We start from the raw sequence: 21,426 nt of genomic DNA, 5'->3' as shown, positions 1-21,426 counted from the left end.
GCTGTGGATTTAAATGCAAGTCCAACATGGAAGGCCTGTTTGCCATCTGGCTTAGGTGCTTCCTTCCCCTTAAGCGTGGAGCGTCACCAGTCTATTGAAAAAGTGAAAGAATACCTGCTCTAAACTGAAACTTACAGTTTTAAGGTCATGGCTGTAAATTTACTTCCAGCTCTTTTCCTGAGAAGTATTGCCACAGTGTCTTAGTAGGGCGAAACAGCTTTAAATGGATGCCAGTTCCTGCCAAGCAGCACAGCCCCCTGCTCAGCTCCTGCCCCTGAGATGCCACTGATGTTTTTCCCAAGTCTGCTGCTTCAGGATGGTTATCACAGCCTTGCAGAGACCACCAACCCTCTCCCAATGAGCCTCAGCCTCAGCCAAGGCTCACAACAAGGGAGTCAGGCTCCTGCAGAACCAGAAAGTCAACTCTCCCACTGCCTCCTGCTGGCACTCTGGACTACAAAGGCATAAGCAGCTTCCCCAACCATGTTTCACCCCAGCTATCCTGACTGCATGTTTTCCTTAGGAAGTTTGTCTCCTAACACACCTGGGCTTTTCACCGAACCCAGCATTTTCATCTACTTCCAAATTGCACCTGCACCCAAGTTCACCTCTGGCAATATCTGACCTATGTAGGGAAAGCAAACAACTGTCATTTGGCCAACAGAAATGTGCTCTCTCATGGCTTGGCCTCTCTCTCTTCACCCATGTTGCTCAACAAGCTGCATCCTGCCTTATGGGTTGAAATTGGTCTGTAAGCCACAGGCTTACCAGCCTTATCTTAAATCACTAACACAAACAAAAACAGAACTTGCAAACCGGGTATCTAAATGCCCTGAATTTTTACCATTCTATTTAACAAGCAACCTACTGAATTCCTGTAGCACAGCCAGCACAGACCTTTGCCCTCCCCCTACACTTTTCAAACCATCTGCTCAATAGCTGTTGCACTGTAACCTGAAAAATAACCAAATCTGCTTTCCTACACATTTCTATGCTACGTCATTCCCTCTCACAATGAGCGAGTTGTTCTCCTCCTACTCTTTGACAAAGCCCTTGATGAGAATTCTTCACGTACTGAATTTTGTTTCAATTGGAGCACTGGTGCCAAAGTTCTGGGTGAAGAAAGCAAATAAATGAACATTCACATGGACAAAGTGACATCCAGCACAACTGTGTAAAGCTCATAATGGCACATTTGGCAGCTCTGTGCCAATTACATGAACCCACCAGGGAAACTGCTGTTTCCTGCCACAATCTATCCCATAAAAAATCTGAGGTTCAATCCACATGTATGAGTAAAAATGCTATCCAAATGCCTGTACACAGCAGCAGACTCCAGGTAGGAACAAACAAATTAAGGGCACTCTTACCTACCATTATGTGACATTCCAACTGAAAGGCACTTTTGAAAACGACAGTACTGGCACTTGTTTCGATTTTTTTTCTGAATTTTGCAGTTGCGATCACATTTATCATAGATGAGTTTTAAACGAATTGTCCTTCTAAAAAAGCCCTGTAAAAAGTTTGAAAAGACAGTATGCAATGTTAAAGAATGTTGACTACTAAGCTTCAATCATACAGGTAATTCTTTTCCTTTTGTTGTTTATTGATGTCACTCATGAAACAATTCAAAAGGTATAACCTGTCCAGAAGTAGGAATAGACACAGTGAAGTGGTCTGAGGGCACTTTCAGAACGGAAAACAGGAAAGGAGGGAGCAGCTCTCAGCCCTCTCTCCTGGGAGAAAGAACCAAGAACCCAGAGTCCCTGAGCAGATTTGCACTTAGAGGTGTAGTAGAACAGTCACATATCGCTCCTGCACGTGCTCTCTTAGCATCCTCTGCCAGAAAAACCCTTCATCTTCCACAGTGGAAGTCACACACACACACACACACACACACACACACACACACACACACACACACACACACACAATTAACAGGTTTTCTTCACCCAGAGAATGTGAGGGCTTTGAGGACACAGCACAGTGTCCAGGATAGCCCAGGACACAATACTGGGTGTTCCAGAACAGCCTTTCCCCCAGCAGCTCCCACCACGACGTCTGGACGCTGCAATGAGAGGCTGGTGCTGTGAAACTGCAGGGACAGCACACTCAGACAGCCCAACCTTCTGTGTCACAGGACACAACAAGGTGGCTCTCAGAGCAGGGAACACGCCTGGCTGGGACCTGCTTCCCCATCTCTAATAGATACTCCCTAAGATTTATAGTCACATCACCATATTCTGACACGGTGCATGAAACAAACTGTACACAGAGACAACTGGTTTTCTCCTCTCATGTAATGCAGAAAAAAATGGAAAATTAAAACACTATATGAAAAAGAAATGAAACTTGTAATTCATGGGCCATATCACTGCAGAAATGATACATTAATGATTAATTTTCCCCAAAGACATGCCCTGGCCCCAAAACTCCAAGAGGCACAATGGCAGGTGATTCAGGCAGAATGTGGGGGAGATGAGAAATGTGGGATCTGTCACTGTTATAATGGGGACGGAGCAGACTGGCTTGCTCCTTTAAGCCAAAATCCCAACACAAACAAAACACTAGTGGAGCAAGAAGGCTCTGATTTTTGGTCAGAGTTTGGGTGCTTTAAGTTGTTTTAGTGCTTGAGCAACTATATCCAGAAAAGCAGTGTTAGAATGATCATTGCAAACTGCCCTTGCTTGATGAAGATCTGGTATTGAGGAGGCTTGAACAATTTAATTCAGGAAAAGGAGCACAGATACGTTTATATTTAATCAATTGTAATGGCTAGAACTGTAGCAATCAAAAACTTATGTACCAAATGTTTACCTTCATATTACCCCATAAATAAAGCAACATGATTTAGGTTCTTAAGAAAAAAATGATGACTGTACCTTACAACCTTCACAAGCATGTACTCCATAATGGTAGCCTGAGGCTTTATCCCCACAAATCCTACATTCAATGTTTAATGCTCCACTGGGTGATTCATCTGTGCTACCTGGAGCTGTGGCAAAATTAATGGATGAAGGACTGGATGCTGGTGAAAGGGTGTCTAAAAGAAAAAGGAACACTTCATAAATACTATACTATCAAGGTTGATACAATTTCTATACTAAAACTACACAAAAAATTAGCTTATTCTAAAAAATCATCTTGAGTTAATAGTCATTAAATGAACAAATAATCTGACCATAAGTCTTTGAAAAATAAATCATATTACCAGCGCAAGCACACCCAAAATACAGGGTGTACCTTGCTAATTTTGATGGGACATATGATGTCAACAAGCAAAAAGCTTTACTGAAGTGACTCTGGAAACAAGAACTAGAGGGGTTATAATGGACAAATACACACGACACTCAGATGTTTTATGTTTTGCTTATAATGGGAAAAGCATTTCTGAATTGTACAATGAAACAAACTCTCCAGAGGTGTTACTTGCAGATGAAGATGTTACAAAACTAACACAATCCAACCTTAATTATGCCAATTAATATTTCCACCGTGTTTAAGGAAAATATTTTCTGAGGCCAGAATTTCTTCTATCTTCCATCTTGCAACTTGCACCACAAGGCTTCAGCAAATTAATGGGTGTGTTATTTTAACAGACAGATTAAGAAACACTCATGAATGTAGGTCAGCAAGTATTACGTTGGAAAAAACCTTGGCGCAGATCTCAGAGTCTGCATTGCCAGTGCTGCCAAGCCCACAGGCATCTGAGTCATCAGGAACAGCCTAAACCCCAGGAGTTTTTTTAATGTGTGATTTCTTATTAATTGCCTTATGGAATTTGAGCCTTAAAAGTTTACATTTTGCATCTTCTTTAACCACAAAACCAGAACATTTTGCAACGCACACTGAATACTGAAATGAGAAAGTGACTCTAGAAGCTGATATAATTATTGTAGGCCTTGTACCAACTCACACACAAATGCAAAACCTCCAGGCTGAAGGAGGGTGTTATAAACACATACACACATCCATAAAGCACATCATAACTGTTCCTGTACAAGGCATCTCTCTAATGAGAAGATCTGCAACCAAAAGGAAACCAAATCATAGTCCTACAAACATTCCTTTGGCCAGCAGTGCCAAGAGGCAGCTCTTCCTGCTCCCTTCCAAACTGACAGTTCTGTTACTGCAGGTTTTGTGAGGTGAAACAGGGATTGCAGGCTGGGAATTGATTGAAAGCAAGAAATCCCTGAAACAAAACACAACATAAACCAACTAGAAAGTTACTTGTAAACTACTTCAAGTGTCTCTACAGCTAAAAGGTCAGGAACACCTCACTGACATCACCATTGTCCCATCCTGTGCAGTGATTCCTGTGCTGATCTCTCCAGCAAAGCCTCTCACAAAGGTTTTTGATGAGGACTGTGGCATGTATGAGCACTGAGACTGCTGCTGGCTAGTAATCATGATTTTTTTACATTATTTTGAAAAAGGTGGTGATAATAATGAAGAGGATTTAAAACAGAAACTTTATGTTACAGTCATTTTTCAGTGACATTTGTCTAACACGGTAATATTTTAAGACTATTCTATAATCAGTTTATATATTTCTAGTGTCTCTTCATCATAAACAAAAATTTCAAGAAGTTTTTAATTTCTATCACTGTAATTATAAAAGAAAGGTTTGTAATAAACCAAAACTCTCTTACCTGTTATAACTGAGCCATCAGATCCTGGACCATTTCCCAGTGACTGGAACTCTGTTAAACTTAAAGCACCAGAACTATCATCACCTAGAGACTGGGAGAGGTCCTGAATGTTCTCCATATCTTGCAGGAACTCTCCAGATAAAGGGCTGTCTATGTCCTCCTCCTCCAAGGGAGTAAGGGGATAGAGCTGGTTTTCAGTGTCCACCATTTTGACCAAGTTGAGCAGTCACTTAAACTTCTTTACACTGGGAAAGAATAATTAAAGAAATGTTAGAATATTTATTTTATTCTAAATACTTGAACCAGTTGCAGCACAGTGAATACAGGAATTCTAATGCAATACTGAAATATTATCCAACATTCTGCTGCTCTGGAAGCTTCATGCAATGTGAATCATCAACAGCACAGGGGAGGGTGAAATTCCCAAAAAGACTTCAACATGAATGAAAGTCACAACAAGAGGATTCTGAAGATTGTTGTTTCCTCTCCATTGCTGAGAAAACTTACATACTGTATTTCTTGGAAGGCACTGTGCACTTCCCATCAAAACTTGTAGAGAAAGAACAAATATCAATATTCCACCCACTTTTCTTGAGTAGGAGGGAAAAAAAGGAGATGCTGTCTCTAACTTGCCATCTCATACTACAAAGACCTCAGTACTGACCTATTTGCCCAATTTCTCTGAAACACAATAGTTTCAACTAGAAAAGGAAAACTGTTCTTCATCACATAGTGCAGCAAATAAGAGTATCTATAAGACTAAGTCTGGGAATTTATCCATGCTGGAACTGCTGGAGCGAATCCAGAGAGAGCTGGGGGTGTTCACCAGGAGTAGGGAAGGCTCCTGAGAGCCCCTTCCAGTGCCCAAAGGGGCTCCAGGAGAGCTGGAGAGGGACTGGGGACAAGGGATGGAGGGATAGGACACAGGCAAGGGCTTCCAGAGGGCAGGGTGAGATGGGATATTGGGGAGGAATTCTTGCCTGGGAGAGTGGGGAGTCCTTGGCACAGGTTTCCCAGAGGAGCTGTGGCTGCCCTATGCCTGAAGTGTTCAAGGCCAGGTGGGATTCCTTAGGAATGTGTGGTCACACCCCCAAGGAAAATGGCCCAGCTGACTGTAGATAATCTGACAAAGAACTCATGGCTAAGCCTCCTGCATGCATCCAGAAAAAAGCCTGCAATCTCCTGAAGACTCAAGACACACAGAAATTCTGCAGATGAAGAGCCCCTTACAAAACGTTACTTTCACAAAGAGTCGCCTGCACACACTTCTGGTTAACATAATCTATTATCCCCTGCCAATACCTTTAATCTTGAACATGTTTGTACCTTTTCTCTGTTGAGGCAGCATGAACAAGTCCAGGAACACCTGGAACTGGCTGTGCTGTTTGCTCTTGGTTATCTGTCCAAGTCCCTAACACAGCCAGAACACAAACGGAGAAGTGGGAAATCACTTGCACGTTCTTGGGAAAACAAAGTTAAACTGCTGTACCTGTGATGTAGCTATTTTGTGATGAGGGAAAAGTGAAAAGAAACTTGGAGGTGCATTGGGTTTCTGATGGTAACAGAATAACTGTGCCCCAGCAATCCAAACAAGACTACCAAATGTGTCTCCCTAAGGAAGCATCCACAAAAAAAGGAAGGAAAGGCTTGGGAACCTAACTCTCAATGTGACAACTGCCTGGTATTGCCCAAATTGCACCGTCCTTTTCCACATTTACAGCCACTGTGTAAAATTGAGCAGCCTTTTGAGCTAAATTTATATAAAATCAACCTAACACCTAGTGAAACATAAATGAAGTGCTCCTTGTTTTAACATTAAATTACATACCCTTTTGTACTTTCAAACACTACGAGTAAATTACAGCTGCTTAATCATTACAGCTCCTGACAATGATTAACTGGTACCTTAGCAAGCATAGCCATATCTGAAGACTGTCAAAATACACTAGTATTTTCACGACTGCAAAAGTTATAACTAATTTATTTTATAAGCATGGAAAACCTTTAAGTAGTAGGTCTAGAATGCGTGCAGTAAAAATCTGCCTTCTGGCTGCTCTGGGGTTGGGCATGTTTACACATGAATATGCTTTCATTGGCAGATTTCACATGATATGCATTGATCTTTGCTTGTATGAATTTAAACCTTCTAAAATAAAAAGCATAATGAGCATGAAGCTCATTTAAGTAACATTCACTGAGAGTGTTTTGCTTTACTTTTTGTACATATTGCAAAGTAGATGTGGTGGCTGCAGCGTGAGGATTCCACCCAAAGATCTGTGTCTTTTAAGTCTTTACAAAAATTCTGTGCCACAAACATATTCACAGAAGATTTTCTAAGTTTCCCATATAATACTTTAGTCTCCATAACCTCTTACCTACCCCTACCTAAAAACACACACAAAGTAAACTGAAAACAACTGAACAGCACACAATAAAAATAAGGACGCAATTTCATGTAATTATGGTTTTAAGGCTTTACTGGTGTTCTCTCACATCCTGTTATCTCTGAAATATCTCTGTTTTCAAAAGAAGCCTTGCCCACCACCACACTGCAAATACTCACTGAGAAACTTACCTATAAACTTGAAACAGGTCTCAAAGAAATCAGATTATCAGCGAAAAGCACCTAGTTGTGCAGCTGTCGGCTGTTTGCTTCATTTCTGGAAAGGGACGGAGGGATAAATCCCCAGCCCTTCCACATTTAATACCTGCCACAGCAGGGATAATCCCTGTAAGGAACCAGGTCTCTGAGATGCAAAGGTCTCTGGGAAGCAGTACCAAAGTCTGAACCTGCTGCACACACAAATTGATCATGTAAAGGCTGGCTTGCAAATACCCAGGTTAAAGTTGAAACAATCATTACCTCCAGGTCACTCTGAGAATGCTGGAGCTGAAAACAGCACATGAAAAACCAGTGATTGCAGTGGATATTTGCAGAAAACTTAGGTGAATAGGAAGAGCCCTGAATATGTAAAGCTGCAGGATATTTCCAATACCCTGATTCAACACATAAAAAACAAATGAAGATAAATTTGGCACCTAAAATGTGACACCAAAACTTCTGCCTGGGAAAGGATGTGCATTTGCTCCTCCATCAGGTGACAATCGATTCAGTTTTCATACTTTGTAACCTTACATACCAGTAATATTTTATATTTTACAATGTATTAAGAACCTAAGACAAAGGGAATTTACTATGCTTGGGATGAAAAATTTTCCCAAGCCATCCCTTCATCCAGACTGCCAGTTCCATGCCCCTCTCTTGAAAAAACTCACACTGGAAAACTTTGTCTTTCTTCCCTTTCCAAACTGTACTCCAGGATAGCACAAGCAACTTATAAGTACCTTTGCCTTTAAAAGAAATCAAAATTCACATACTCTAATTTTGAAAATCGATAGTGAAATTGTAAAGTTAAGATCTTAAAAGCTACATACAGGAAAATTCTCCCAACCTTGACTCCGATTCTCTCACCAGCCCCGTGGCAGGGCAGGGAGCAAGAGACTCTGTGGGGCCTGGTTGCCACCTGGGCTAAGCCATAACAAAGTGCTGGAAACAATATGGGAATATTTCTTTCTGGGTTTGTATCACTCAGCCAAACCCAAGAAGAACTTACTAACATCAGAAGCTGCATCTCCTTGGCCCCAGGATTTTCTGCCCCATTGGATTTTACAAGACATTGCCTGGCGTGTGTTACAGATCAATGTCTCTGAACAGGACCCCTCACCCTTCTTTTTAATGTAACCTTTCCTTTTTAAACTATTCAGCTGCTTCCCAGACCCTTGTGGTTGTACATTCACACTTTCCTCCTATACTCTCTTTCACTTATGTAACACATTCATTACATGCTAAATAGTTCTAAAAAGTGTTTGTTTTGCCAGGATTACTGTTTAAGAAGTAACTAATAACAGGACAGCAACAAAACTATTCAGGAGGTAATTAAACCACTTATTTCAAATATCATCCCCTCTCACTTCCACGCAACAGACGCAGTTACTAAGCTAGCAAAAATGACAAGGCGGAAATTAATTTTCAGCAAACAGAAATAAGAGAGGTAATTCACCTCAGCTCATGTCAAACAGCTCACTTAACATGTTTGGGTTGAGTGGAGCTCGATGGAATTTCCAGAGCCATGATTCATCTTTGAGGCCATAATTACATACTAAACCAGGGTCCTTTTCAATCAGCTCACTTCCCTGCTCCAGCTCACTGCAAAGCCTTACAGGCATCAGTGCAGGGAGCAGACAGAGGAGCTGGGAGGAGATACACGAGCTGCAAGGCCAGCCAATAAATGTGAGTGTGCAGCCTGAATGAAACCTCTGCAGAGCCCAGCCAGGGGTCTGCAAACCAGGCACCTGCCCTGCCTCAAGCACAGCAGCCAAGGCCTCTTCAGTTCCCTCTGAGAGGTGAAAACTGCTTTGCAGATCAGACAGATCTTCATTAGGTAAAACGGTGTTACCATCTTTTGACAGGGCCATGGAGGTCGGGATCACACAGGCCGGTGTGGGATGGGTACATCCCACAACGCTCCCCATCCTTCCAGCAGTCTAACTCCTATGGAAACCCAGTAAATGGAAGATATAGGCATCTACTCTGAGTTGAAAGCACATGCTCCAATAAATAACTAAAATAAAAAATTAGTTCCAGTGTTGGAAACTCAAGCTGGGAGTGGAATTCAGCTCAGAGAAAGTCTTTAGCTGCTTGTAGAGAATAAAACAATATCCTAGCATCAAATGGCTTTCTAATAGAGAATTTAAAATACAACAAGCCCCTCAATAACCCAGTGACCAGGATCTCCGTTCAGAACTCTTTATATTTACACTGACTTCATATTAGACCAGAAAACAGATTTCATCATATTTCATGCACAACATTAGCCTTGTCAGCCTCTAGCACACAGCTCAATTTTAGATGTAAAGGGAGACCACAGCTCTGGGTTATTGGCACAGAGACACTGAAGCCTGTGTTTAAATCCCCTGTAACAACAGGAGCCAGATGGGGCTTCAGCAGCAACGGGACAGAAAGGTTGGGCAACTTTTGCCTCAGGCTCCAAAGACAAGACTTACAGGCCCATCCCCTCCAGCCTCCACTTCTCTGCAGTCAGACTTGCTCTCCTTCACCCCAATGGACAGCAGATCCATCAAACATGGCATTGCTCAAATTGGCATCACGGTCCTTTTGACAAAACAACAATCTGGTTTTCCTACCTCATTTCTGTCAAGAGTGGAGATCGAGTTGTATCTTGAACTTAAGCTCAAATAGGTTCAGGTCTGCACAGAACACCACTAAGACCTGGAGATTTTTTGGTTGGTTTTGGTTTTTCCCCTACTCTAAATGTGAGTTTTCATCCAAAGAGTAAATGCTTTCAAAGTTTCTGCAAGTGGGAATAGAAAGACTTGACTTCTCTTTCTAGTAAATCCTGAACTGCAACTAAAGTCAGAAGCAGTTATATGTCAAAGTAAAGCTTCCAAATATCTTTTAAATCTGTCTGCTGAATCCTTTAAAGAGACGTCCAGTCAGGATTTCAGTATAAGTCAACAGTAATATTAGTTAACAAACATAATATAATAAGAATAGAATAGAATAATAATAATATAATAATACAACATTAGGGTTATTTGTAACCTGCAATATTCTCCTTCACTTTACTATCTTCTTCAAGAAGTGTTTTAGAAGGGGTCTTTGTTGCACTTTTTTTTTGGTGTTGGTTGGTTGCTTGTTTTTCATTTTTTTAAAATTCCTGGCTTTTGTACTTTTTTAACTACATTATAGTCCAGTTTGATTTTCAGATGATTCCAAAACCAAGCAAGGACTGTCAAAGACTTCAGTGGAAAACTTTATGTTCAAGTCTTTGGTCTTCCTTTAACTTTTATAGTCCAGATGCACAGAGGTCCCGAAAAACTGGCAATTTGTTATTGTGTGTCTCTGTTTCCATTCTTATAGTCAATAATGAGTTATGACACGTGGTTCAGAATTGACTAGAAGGTTAATCTAGAGAATAAAGATACTATTATTAACAAGGCTGTAGAAAAAGAAAATCAGCCCAGACAACAGTGGGAAGGACTATTCAATTTATGACATTAGTTGTTAATGCACTTAAAGCAAATATTCATATTGGAGTTCAAAACAGCTGATATTTTTGAGGCATGACCATTGAAGAAAGTATTTTATTGACAAGAGATTCAAAAAAACAGTAAGAATTTCTTTTCTGCAAGAAACTAAGCCGTGGCAACACCTCAGTGACCAGTATGTTATAGAGCAGTCAGTGCTCTCTGACATGTGTCGTCTTCTTTCAAGTTCAGCTCCACCAGGACTTCTCACAGCCCAGCAGAGCTGCTACTGAAAACCCCTCACTGGCAGAGAAAACTCTGCACTTGCAACACACTCTCTTTTTTTCTTTTCCTCTCTCAAAAGAATCTCCAGGTTTCACTCTTTCTCCAATGCATTTCAACATTAGTATCTCCTCAGGTCACTGTAACATTCCGCTGGAATTATTCCATCCTTGAGGAGGATTCAAATGATCACACGTGTTAATCGTATCAGCCACAGCAGTTGGTGCTCCAAACTTCTACAGGCTCTGAATCTTTTGTGCCAACACCTTGTGGCTGTGAAGCCAAAGGACCCTGCTCAGCACCCAGAACACTCACAGTGGGCACCACGACTGCTGAGAGGCAAAGATCAGGGGCATCTTTAGGGCTGTCTCCCTACATGTACATCAAAAGCTGGGATCTGATTTATGGTTGATATTTGAACCAGGGCAGGGTCACATTTGGACAAACATGACATACATGTATTTGCTATTTGATCCCAGGCACAAGGTCACATTCACACAAATGTGTCATCTGAGTATTTGCTATATTTTTATTAGCCTACTGATGAACAAAAAGCTTTCACTTTCCCCATGTGTCCCCAAAAATCCTTACCCATTTATCTGGTGTGTCCCAACATTTCTTCACCCATTTGTTTGGAAGTTGCCTGCGTTTCTGACTTTTGCAATACTGTACAAATGTCTGACAAGCTAATTACCTAAGCCAAGATTATGAATTGATTACCAGTCAGAGACACCTCAATTTCAGAGGTCAGTGCTCAGACTGAGGCCAAATCTGGTTGCATGGCATGGCCAGAATTAAGAGAATTGAGAAAAAGGAACAAACCAAAAACCCCACAGAAATTGTCTTATGATCTGTATGCAGACATTAGATGTCCTAAACCATTATTATCTTTTTCTCTAAAAATAATACACAAAAGAAAGTCTGAGTGGTGAAGTCAAAGTCGATTGTGACACGTACAGGGTTTACAAACAGCCCACACGTTTGTCCCAACATGCTGCTCACTGAGAACCGGAGCCTTAAGCCTAAATTGGAATGTTGCAATTGTTTCCTTACACCTGTGATTACAGCACTGCAGATTATGAAAAGTGCCTGCTCAACAATCTTCTGACTATACTCTGATATTCTGCAGAGACCTCAGTTGTTGAAGGATACAGATATTTGAGGGTAAAAGGCAAATAGAAATTGCATTTTACTGTGGTGACCGAATGATTACCTCCAATAAAATCAATTTTTTAAATAAATAAAACATAAGCCCCTTGCTAAGTCTCTTGCAGGGAACATTTTCACTACATATGGGGAAAAATAAACTTCATAAGGTAACAAATTAAAGACATCTATGCAACTAAAACTGCCTATTAAAACTATAATCTAATCCATACAGAGGCAGTGCCAGGCAAAATTTTTGGCCATTTTAGATTAAATGTATTGTCTGTGCTGTTACATAAACCTCTCACTCAGAAGTTTTATTTGCTCACATGCTTGATTAAAAAAATTAAAAACAAATAAACCAATAAAACCCCCAACTGATATGACTGTTCCATCAAGAAAGATATCACAACTTTCACACAGCTGTCGAGGAGCTCCTTCTAACAGATGTGACATTTCAGACATAGTATATTTAGTATAGAAAAGACATAAAACCCAATTGCCACTAACTTAAGAGTCAAACGAAGCCTTTAATGCATATTCTGAAACTAGTTCATCAATCTTTAGGTTTCTTGTATACATATAGATAACTGAAAATGGGTTGGTATAAACTAGGATATAAGAATCCCCTTTGTTTTATATTCACAGACCTCTCTTTGTGACAGCAATTGGTGTATAATCTTTAAAATCCCCTATTGGCAGTAAAATACTTTTCAGAACTCAACATCCTTGCTGTGTCATAAATAACAATACCTGTCTTCAGTTAAAATTTATAGCTAAATGAAGGATAAGAAATAATTACCTAATCTTTTGTTCTCTGAGCATATTTAATATTCCCATATGGTTTCAACCTTGCTTATTTGACAGAAGAGCAAAGAACTGTTCCTGTGACATAAATACTCCAACTAAACATAACTTAATTCAAGGCCACATATTATATTTGGCAGATACCAAGTAGTTTTGAGTTTATTGACCAGCAATCGTGTGTTTGTGATTCTTTAAACATGATAAAAGCTTGAGAGCATCAAGACAGTACCCAACTTTGAAAATTAGCACTCAGGGATGTTTGCTATTGCCAGCATTAAACGACTGGGGAAAGGGCAACTCTGGGGAGAAAAAAATTAATAAGCTTTAAATTCCATTATTGGCTCCCAGAGAGGTGACATTTCCGCGCCATTGCCACTCCTGCTGTCCTAGCACTGTCCTTGCCCTCTGCCCCATGCTGTGCCCCCCAGGACACCCACCCTGCAGCACCACAACGTGCTGTGGCTGGTTCAGCCTGTGTTGCAATGGGCTCCCCTGTCCTCCTGTGCTCGTTGGCAATGACAGACCAAACAGAACAGATAATTGGTGATTTCAGATTGCATCATTTCCTCAGGAAGGTCAATAATGTGTTTTCCTTTCTTCTTCCAAGCTACCAACTTCCCCAACAATTGGAGGACTTCAATTCTCTTTGCAGCCATTACTGTCTTCTCTAGTTTGGGAAGATCTGCAGGTTCAGAATTACTGGGTGGAGGGAGAGGACAGGTATATAAACCTGCATATACCTGACAGGTCACCAGTCTAAAGAGATGAGAAAATAACCCTGAAAACAGCTTTTAGTACAGCAGGTCTGAAGCACAACTCTCTTCCAAGACACATCAGACTTCTGCCACCTTCCTCCCCCCCCCATTTTTTCCCAGTTTGCTTTCAGTATTTTTTATATTTACTAAGGTTTGCAGAACACATAAGTGTTCAATGGGTGCCTGAAGTTATGTCAACACTTGGATTATTCTACAGTTTTCCAGAGTTCCTCACTTTGACTCCTCATCACATACTTCATTAAGAAAAAGATAATTGGCTGTCCTTGAAATAATGGTTAAATATTCACTTTGGCTGAAGATTTCTGACCCATGAGCAAAAATACGAGTTCTTACAGACATATTAATGGCAGCATTCTTCCTGAATAAAGAGCTATTGTTTCCAAACAATACTTTTAATCTAAAAAGAGAGGGGAAGAAAGAAAAAGATATCTTAGATTAAAATGACTCGATGCAAAAGGTTGAACAATTGTTTGGTGTGTTTACCATTTTAAGATTGTGAAAAGCTCCACTTGACTCTTACCTGCCTTTTAATAACTTAGGCCTTCCAATTCCCCATTTTTAGTCCCCCTATTCAGACACAGCTGCTCCACCTGACAAACTCCCAGTTTTGTGACCCTGATTTTATTACACAGCTCCTGCACAGAAAAACTGAAAGAAAAAAGCCCACAACTTGGCATCTGTAACAGTTCCTGCAACAGCTCTCCTTCTTAGGACTAGCACTCCTGTAAAAGGGACATGAAGTCTCTGAGTTTTCTCTTTTTGTTCACAGCTTAAACTTCTACATCTAAGCTTGGGCTCCTGCCTGTTTTGGTTTGGGATGAAAGTCCAGTTATATTGGTGTTTCATGCTGCAACTTTTGTTTCAAAGATCAATTACAACAACAAACATCTTTATGCCTCAAGAATGTCTCTTTCAGTCTCCCCATCCCAAATCTCAGGTGACAGTCTGGGCTTTGCCCTGGCACCTCCTGCCCAACACTCATTGAGCTGTCTCTTCCCTCTCTTTCATCAGCCACATCAGCTCAACCCCAAATCACGTCCTTCGCTCCCTGGGACCTCCAGTTTCCCATCTCAGCTCCTGCAGCATCTGCACAGCTGCACCATCTGCAAGCCCTGCATGATTCATCACCCACCACAACAGACCAGGATTATTCACTGTTTGAAAAGCTGCAGTGGAATTTACATCTGTTTCTGGAAGAGATTCAAGAAGCCTGAATTCGCCTTCTTAGCAGAGAACACCACCACTGTGTGTTTTCAGTGGTTTTATTTCACTGATAAACTTCATTCCCTTGCCCAGACACAGTAACACGACTTTTTTTATAAACTAAATGCAGCTTAACAGAAGAATTTATATCCTGTAAAAAAGAATGACCCTCAGATTTAGTATTTAGTATTACAGATTTAGGCCCCTTCTGCTTGCAAGTATCTTTTTGCAAATTGAGTAATTGCAACGGGTTATCTTTCACACTCTTCTACCTAGCACAAAAAAATATAACGTGTTCTATAAACAGCACCTGGAGTTGTGTAGTTTACTTATTCTTCATTGTGCTACTCCTTTACCCCTTCCTTCAAAGGATTTTTACAGGCTCTTGTTGTTATTACATTTAAATAAATAAAAAATAAAACCTGCTAAAAATAAACTAACTTCAATTTAATGTCATGCCACAACTCAGAGTCCCCAAAGGGGAATGTGAAACAAAATTCACCTTTTTTTTTTTTGTTATGACAAAGGCCCACAGTTTCATTCTGATAATCTAGACATCCCTACCTTAAAAAGTTTTTCTCTGTAATAAATGTACCACACACAACCAAAGTTTACACTGAATTAGGGTTGCTGACAGGAGCCTTGGCAACCACCACGAGTGCAATTCATCTACATTTTCTGGCAAATGGACATCAAGTGCTTGTACTTGCAAGCTCCTGACATGTCAGCTAGAGGACATTCTTGGGCCACATGACTCCACAGCTCTAAATCAGGTCACTCACTACACTATGGAGATCACAAGCTCCTGTGTGATCCAAAAGTATCAAAATATAACCATTTTCCTGCCATTATTTTCCCTGCTCATCCTTCACATGCCACGAAGGATGTCTGGTTACCAGTTTCACTGCAACACCAGCACTGCTGCCCACCTGCCACGACACTCCTCCTCTCCTCTCCTTCTAACTCAGGAAGCATCTGAACTGCAGAAAGGTGGAACTAAAATACGAGTCCAGTGAAACAGTCAGGATAAGAAAGCCTGTTTAAAAAGCAACATATGTACTTTCATATTCCAATTTTAATTCACTTTGTAAGGCATTTTAGCTGGCTTGAATCAGACTTTGAAAGAGCAGTTATGGGGACACAGCACACAGTACTCTGAGGAGCCAAATTGAGTTGTTGGTTGCACAATAAAGTTACCTTAGACAAGCTTCAGTAATGTAATAGCTCCCTCAAATCAAAAGGATATCCCTTCCGCAGGTCCTTGTACCTTCTCTGTCCCTCCTGACTTCCCAGTCATGCCAGCCCCGGTGCCTGGTGTCACAGGAACACTGATGGCACAGCTCAGCCACTGTGACACCAGCCTGGCCCCTGTGACACTAACCTGTCCCACTCCAGCCTAGCCCCTGTGCGACCAGCCTGGCCCCTCTGGCACCAGGCGGTCCCACTCCAGCCTGGCCCCTGTGACACCAGCCTGGCCCACCCCAGCCTGGCCCCTCTGGCACCAGCCTGTCCCACCCCAGCCTGGCCCCTGTGACACCAGCCTGTCCCACTCCAACCTGGCCCACTCCAGCCTGTTCCACACCAGCCTGGCCCCTGTGACACCAGCCTGGCCCACTCCAGCCTGGCTGCTCTGGCACCAGCTTGTCCCACTCCAGCCTGGCCCCTGTGGCAACAGCCTGGCCCCTGTGACACCAGCCTGGCCCACCCCAGGCTAACAACACCCCAGGGGCACAGTGCTGTGCCCAGAGCCAGGGGCAGAGCGAGGAGGAGCACGGCTGTGTCCCAGCAATCTGCACACTCTGCCCCAGCTCCCAGAACAGTCCCTGGCACGGTTTATTCCCCGGTGCAGACACAGCCTCGGTGAGACAATTCCGTTCAGCAAGTGTAACGCAGGAAAGCCATAAATAGCCAGAGAGCTGAACAAAGTCACTGAGGGGCAGCAGAAAGGAAGGACAGAAACACATGGATGGTAGAAGGAAAGAAGGAACCATCATCAGACCCATCCATGCTGTGTAACCACACTTCTTGCTGCAGCCTGTATTTGCAGGGCTATCAGGACCAACAGAGAGAAGACTTCCTCTTTTTTTTTTTTTTGCATTTATGTGTTCATTGATACATACACGTCCCCTTGCCACATAAAGCAGAAATCAAATGAATGAAAGCTGCCAACAGAACAATTTATATTGCTAAAGGTTAATCACTACTGCATCATCCACAGGATTTATTACAGGATTTATAATTCCGAGAAAATGCAACTCCTTGTAAATTCAGGTAGAATCATGGCTGCTCACTATGCTGAAAATCAGGTGCCCAAAAGGTACATTTAAGTCGAACACTTGACAGCTGTTTGAAAACACGGGCATGTTTATGTGCAGTTGTGTCTCTGTGGCAGCACAGAACAAAACCTGTACAGCTGCTGGTTTTTCAAAGGCAGGATCCTGTGCTGCTTGGCTCTTAGTTACAGAGACACTAAAGCTGCCACCTGATTTGATCAGACTGGCCTGCTTAACTGCACACAGCAGTCTTTTATCTTGAGGTGGCTAAGAATAAATAAATGTCACTATATATATGTACTTATATCTTGTAATCTTCCCCTGAAAATCACCAGTAAGCCAACAATAGTGACTATAACCTCTGGGCTGCCACTAATTTTATTTTAACACCAGAGTGAGTGAATTAATGGACAGTTGTACTGGAGCATTCCCCTTGGACAGAAAGCCATCAGGCACTGTCTGGTAATGAACACAGGAGTCTCCAAAGAAGAATCTTGACACAACACTCACATTCTTCCTCCTCCTCCTCCCCTCACATCCAAATGGTTCCATGTGATATTCTTCACCCTTACTACTCCAGGGATCATTTTCCACACGTGTTGAGCAGAGATGTGGTGGGGGATTGGTTTGTTTGATGGGACCCTGCCCCATGACTGCAGTGTCAGGGACTTCACACCACCCTTTGCTGAAGCAGCAACACCAACAGCACGTTGGGAAACTTCACCACTAATTAAAGTCTTCACTGTCAAAGAGGTTTTGCAAGTAGACAAATGTTCTTCTTACCTTGAGAACATTCACATTCAGTGGCTTATTCTGTGATTTGTTATATCCATAATTTCCAGTAAATAATTATTGAAAGCAAACCAAAACAAGCATGTAGCACTTACTTGTGTTAAAAAAACAAAACCAAAACCAAAAGAGAATGGCAATACAAGCCTATATGCAGATAACAGAACTTAGTCAGCTAACACTGCTGAAATGCATAGATATATACAACAAAACAGCAATCCTGTCTCCAAGCCTTATCATAGCTGTAAAACAGTTTCAAATGATACATTTTTACAATTTTTTAATTATATGTAAATAACATTAAGTTATTGTGATACTATGTTTAATACAAATACATCAAACTCTAAACTATCCATCATGATAAATTCTCTCAGCTCCAGGATATTCTACACTCAGAGATGAGTAAGAACTTCCTCAACCTGGACTTAATTTGCACACTGAACAGCAGCTCTGCTTTCCCTCTATGTACTTATGAGCAAACTGAAAGCAAACTAAGGAGATACTAAAATACGAAAATATTGGACTCAGTTGCTTTCACATGTATTTCAGCTGCCTGGAAACAACATCAGGAGCTGCTCACTCCTCTGAGTTCCTCAAGGCAGACAAATTTTTGAACAATTTACTATAGTACTATTTCCAATACTTACTATTTGGAAAGATGAAGTGACTAATTTCTCAGTTCACACATTTTTTAAAAGCCATGATAGTATTTCTAGAATGGGATAGGTAATTTGCCAAATGCTTGTCAATCTACTATTAGTGTTTCCACAGGCATGAGACAAATTGAATTTGAAACAATAAATTTGCATGGATAAAGTGCCACAGAAGAAATGATGCCTCTTTGGTAGTTTCATCCTTCTATCTTCAAAGCAAAAAACAATGTCAACACCGTGTGCATTTTTAGACACAGCAAAGGCTCCCACAAAATATTCATGCACAAACTATTCATGCAACAACCCAAGCCCCAGCCAGGATGAGAATGCCAATGAGTTGTATTTTATAATTTGTATTGATCTGTGCATGAGAAGCCCTTCACTGGAAACAGAAATTACACTTCTAGATATTTAAAGACACATGCAATGCACTTATAAATAAATATTGTTTCATAAGCAGAAACTATGAGAGCTGGTATGAGGAAGTGGAGTCACATTTGGCAACATCTCAAAGCCACATGCAATCTGGCCACACAAGAGTCTTCTCATATCAATTCAATGCTTTTAAAACATGCCAAATATCACACTCTCTGGGAGATTTTAGTTTTATTTGGAGAATAGTGATGATTTAGAGCCAAACCCTACTAGATAAATACTTTTTAATTCAGTGAAAAATTTGGTATTCTACTTCATAAAAAGTTGTTCAATATTAAATTTGACAGACCTGGTCCTGTGAAAAGCTGACCACTCTAAAATATTAAGAATTCTACTGACTAGTGCCTAAGACAGCAGTAGATACCAGAACACAAGGAAGTTTTACTTCCTCTGTTCCCCTGATTGTGCCACTACCTTCTGTTTATCAACCACTTATTGGCACTACTTTCTTTTGCTTTCCTGGTCAGATGGCTATAAAGCAATCACTCTTTACCCAGATTCTACCCAAAATGTTTGTTCTTCTCTGGCTGTTCCAGCACAAAGCCAGGATAGTCCCAGCTCATTTGTACTCACCACTTCATGCAGCATCTTACAAGGCTGAAACAGAAGTTGTTCTCCAGAATCTGTTCCCTTTCCATTCCATATGCACATTGGTGACAACAAGTGATTCTTCATCAATAAAATGTTGAGATCCTTTCGAAAAACAATAAAAATAAAGAGTCAGTAAAATTTCCCAAAGCTTACTTTTGATTTTATATTGACATGATGTCATTTAAGGCTTTTCAAAAAATCTTTCTTAATGTTTCTTCAGTAAGAAGAAACTGTTGTTTAACTTGGCCTAAAATTATATTTTAAAGGAGTGAGGCTTTTAACACATCTCTACTTTTACAGCAGGACCACAGTGACATCGAGCTAACAAGGGAAAAGGACTGGTATATCCCAACATCATCCTGATCTTTTCTCTTTATACTGGAAAAATTCAAAACCACTCAACCATGAACATTATAGTGAAAGTTCAATGCTATTTTAATTACCTGTTATAAGCAAAATTCTTTTACTCATAAGGAGCATTCCCATCAAAGTCCAAGTCTTTCAAAGGACAAACTGTTAGAGTAGTTAAGGTTTCCAGGATGTCTTTGCAATCAGCCTTTTAAGTACCAATTACACCTCAAAAGTACAGATTTTGCTTTTATGTATTTTACAAGGCCTGCTAAAAACCAGCAAAAAACCCCCAAAACTATACATAGCTATAAACCCCAACAAACTAAAGATTGGGAGAGCTTTTGAAAAAGCAGTCAGATTAAAAGAAAAAGAAAAGTTAAAATTCAAAAATTCTGTAAGAAAACGTGCTCGTACATATAATAAATATGAATTCATCTGTTTTCCAAAACAAGTACGGTGTCCTCTTTTTTTCCCTTTGCAAAAATACGACACATGCAAGAGAAACAACTCAAATCTCAGCAGGAAAGATACAGCAAAGTGAAAAATATTGCTAATTGCAACTTTGAAGTACAAGTTGTTCTAAAAAAATATTCCTTATTCACCTTGGGACAACAGTGAGCACTATAACCCACTTTCTAGAACAAGATGAATTATCTTAGGCCATATATCCTACTCTCCTCTAGGACATTATTGTCTCTAGTATTTTTATAACACTCCATACCTGAAATATTAAAAGCATAATGGTACAAAATCATACCTGAAATGTAACCCTCTCTCCCTGGTTTAAAATTCACGATCACCTTTATGAAGGCTTCAGTATCAACAGAAAATTCAAACCTTAAAGAAAAGTAAATGACAACACCACGAGGTGTTTGGGATGTACAGGTTTGCAATAGGCAGTCAAAGCTTCCCGTGCACCTGAGTGCAGAGGATGACAGTCAATATAAGGCAGCAACAGACTGACCATGCTAAGAGTTCCTTCCAAAGATGGGAAAAGATGGCATGCTGTCTGCACAGCTCCACAAACCTCTGGTAATGCCTGCACACACACATCCTTCCCAAACACCTTACTTCAAATCCCAGAAGTTGCCTCTAAAAGTAACTCCGTGCCAGGTAACAGGGGTTGTGCCACTGGGAAAGCTCTGAGCAGACCTGTCACCACATCCCAGGAACCAAAACTGCCTCAGCCCCAGCGGGAACCCAGGTACCCTCAGTGCCCAGTCAGTGATTCCAAAGTCATAGAGGGAACAGTTTTTATACGTGATCAGGTTTGCTGCCTGCAAAGCAAATATCAACAAGAGATTGGTACAAGATGCCAATGGAGAAAATCTGTGTTTTGTAACACAATGGCAGTCTGACCACCAGTTTCCTTCACAACGATACTTACACAACGCCTCTATTAGTGCAGAGGCACTGAGAA

General features: G+C 41.0%; 1 protein-coding gene across 7 annotated transcripts in view; it reads right to left on the bottom strand.

The window, feature by feature from the left end:
- The window catches only part of PPARA (peroxisome proliferator activated receptor alpha), a 32,823-nt gene that overhangs the window by 10,363 nt on the left and 1,034 nt on the right, over nucleotides 1–21,426 (bottom strand). The window contains exons 1-5 of one of the 7 annotated variants that reach the window (XM_071551507.1): nucleotides 21,078–21,238; nucleotides 19,638–19,757; nucleotides 4,653–4,897; nucleotides 2,883–3,043; nucleotides 1,375–1,513 (exon numbers count right to left, since the gene is read on the bottom strand). In XM_071551507.1, the coding sequence (XP_071407608.1) occupies nucleotides 1,375–1,513; nucleotides 2,883–3,043; nucleotides 4,653–4,860 (508 nt within the window). In that variant the 5' untranslated portion in view covers nucleotides 4,861–4,897; nucleotides 19,638–19,757; nucleotides 21,078–21,238. Of the gene's footprint in view, nucleotides 1–1,370; nucleotides 1,514–2,882; nucleotides 3,044–4,652; nucleotides 4,898–7,227; nucleotides 7,500–19,637; nucleotides 19,758–20,098; nucleotides 20,679–20,763; nucleotides 20,920–21,077; nucleotides 21,239–21,426 lie in introns of those variants that run through there. The other 6 variants (XM_071551511.1, XM_071551512.1, XM_071551510.1 and 3 more) reach the window with 6 other exon arrangements.

This window comes from Pithys albifrons, chromosome 3 (genome assembly GCF_047495875.1).
Source record: "Pithys albifrons albifrons isolate INPA30051 chromosome 3, PitAlb_v1, whole genome shotgun sequence".
NCBI lineage: Eukaryota > Metazoa > Chordata > Aves > Passeriformes > Thamnophilidae > Pithys > Pithys albifrons.
This window is presented reverse-complemented; position numbering and strand designations above follow the sequence as displayed.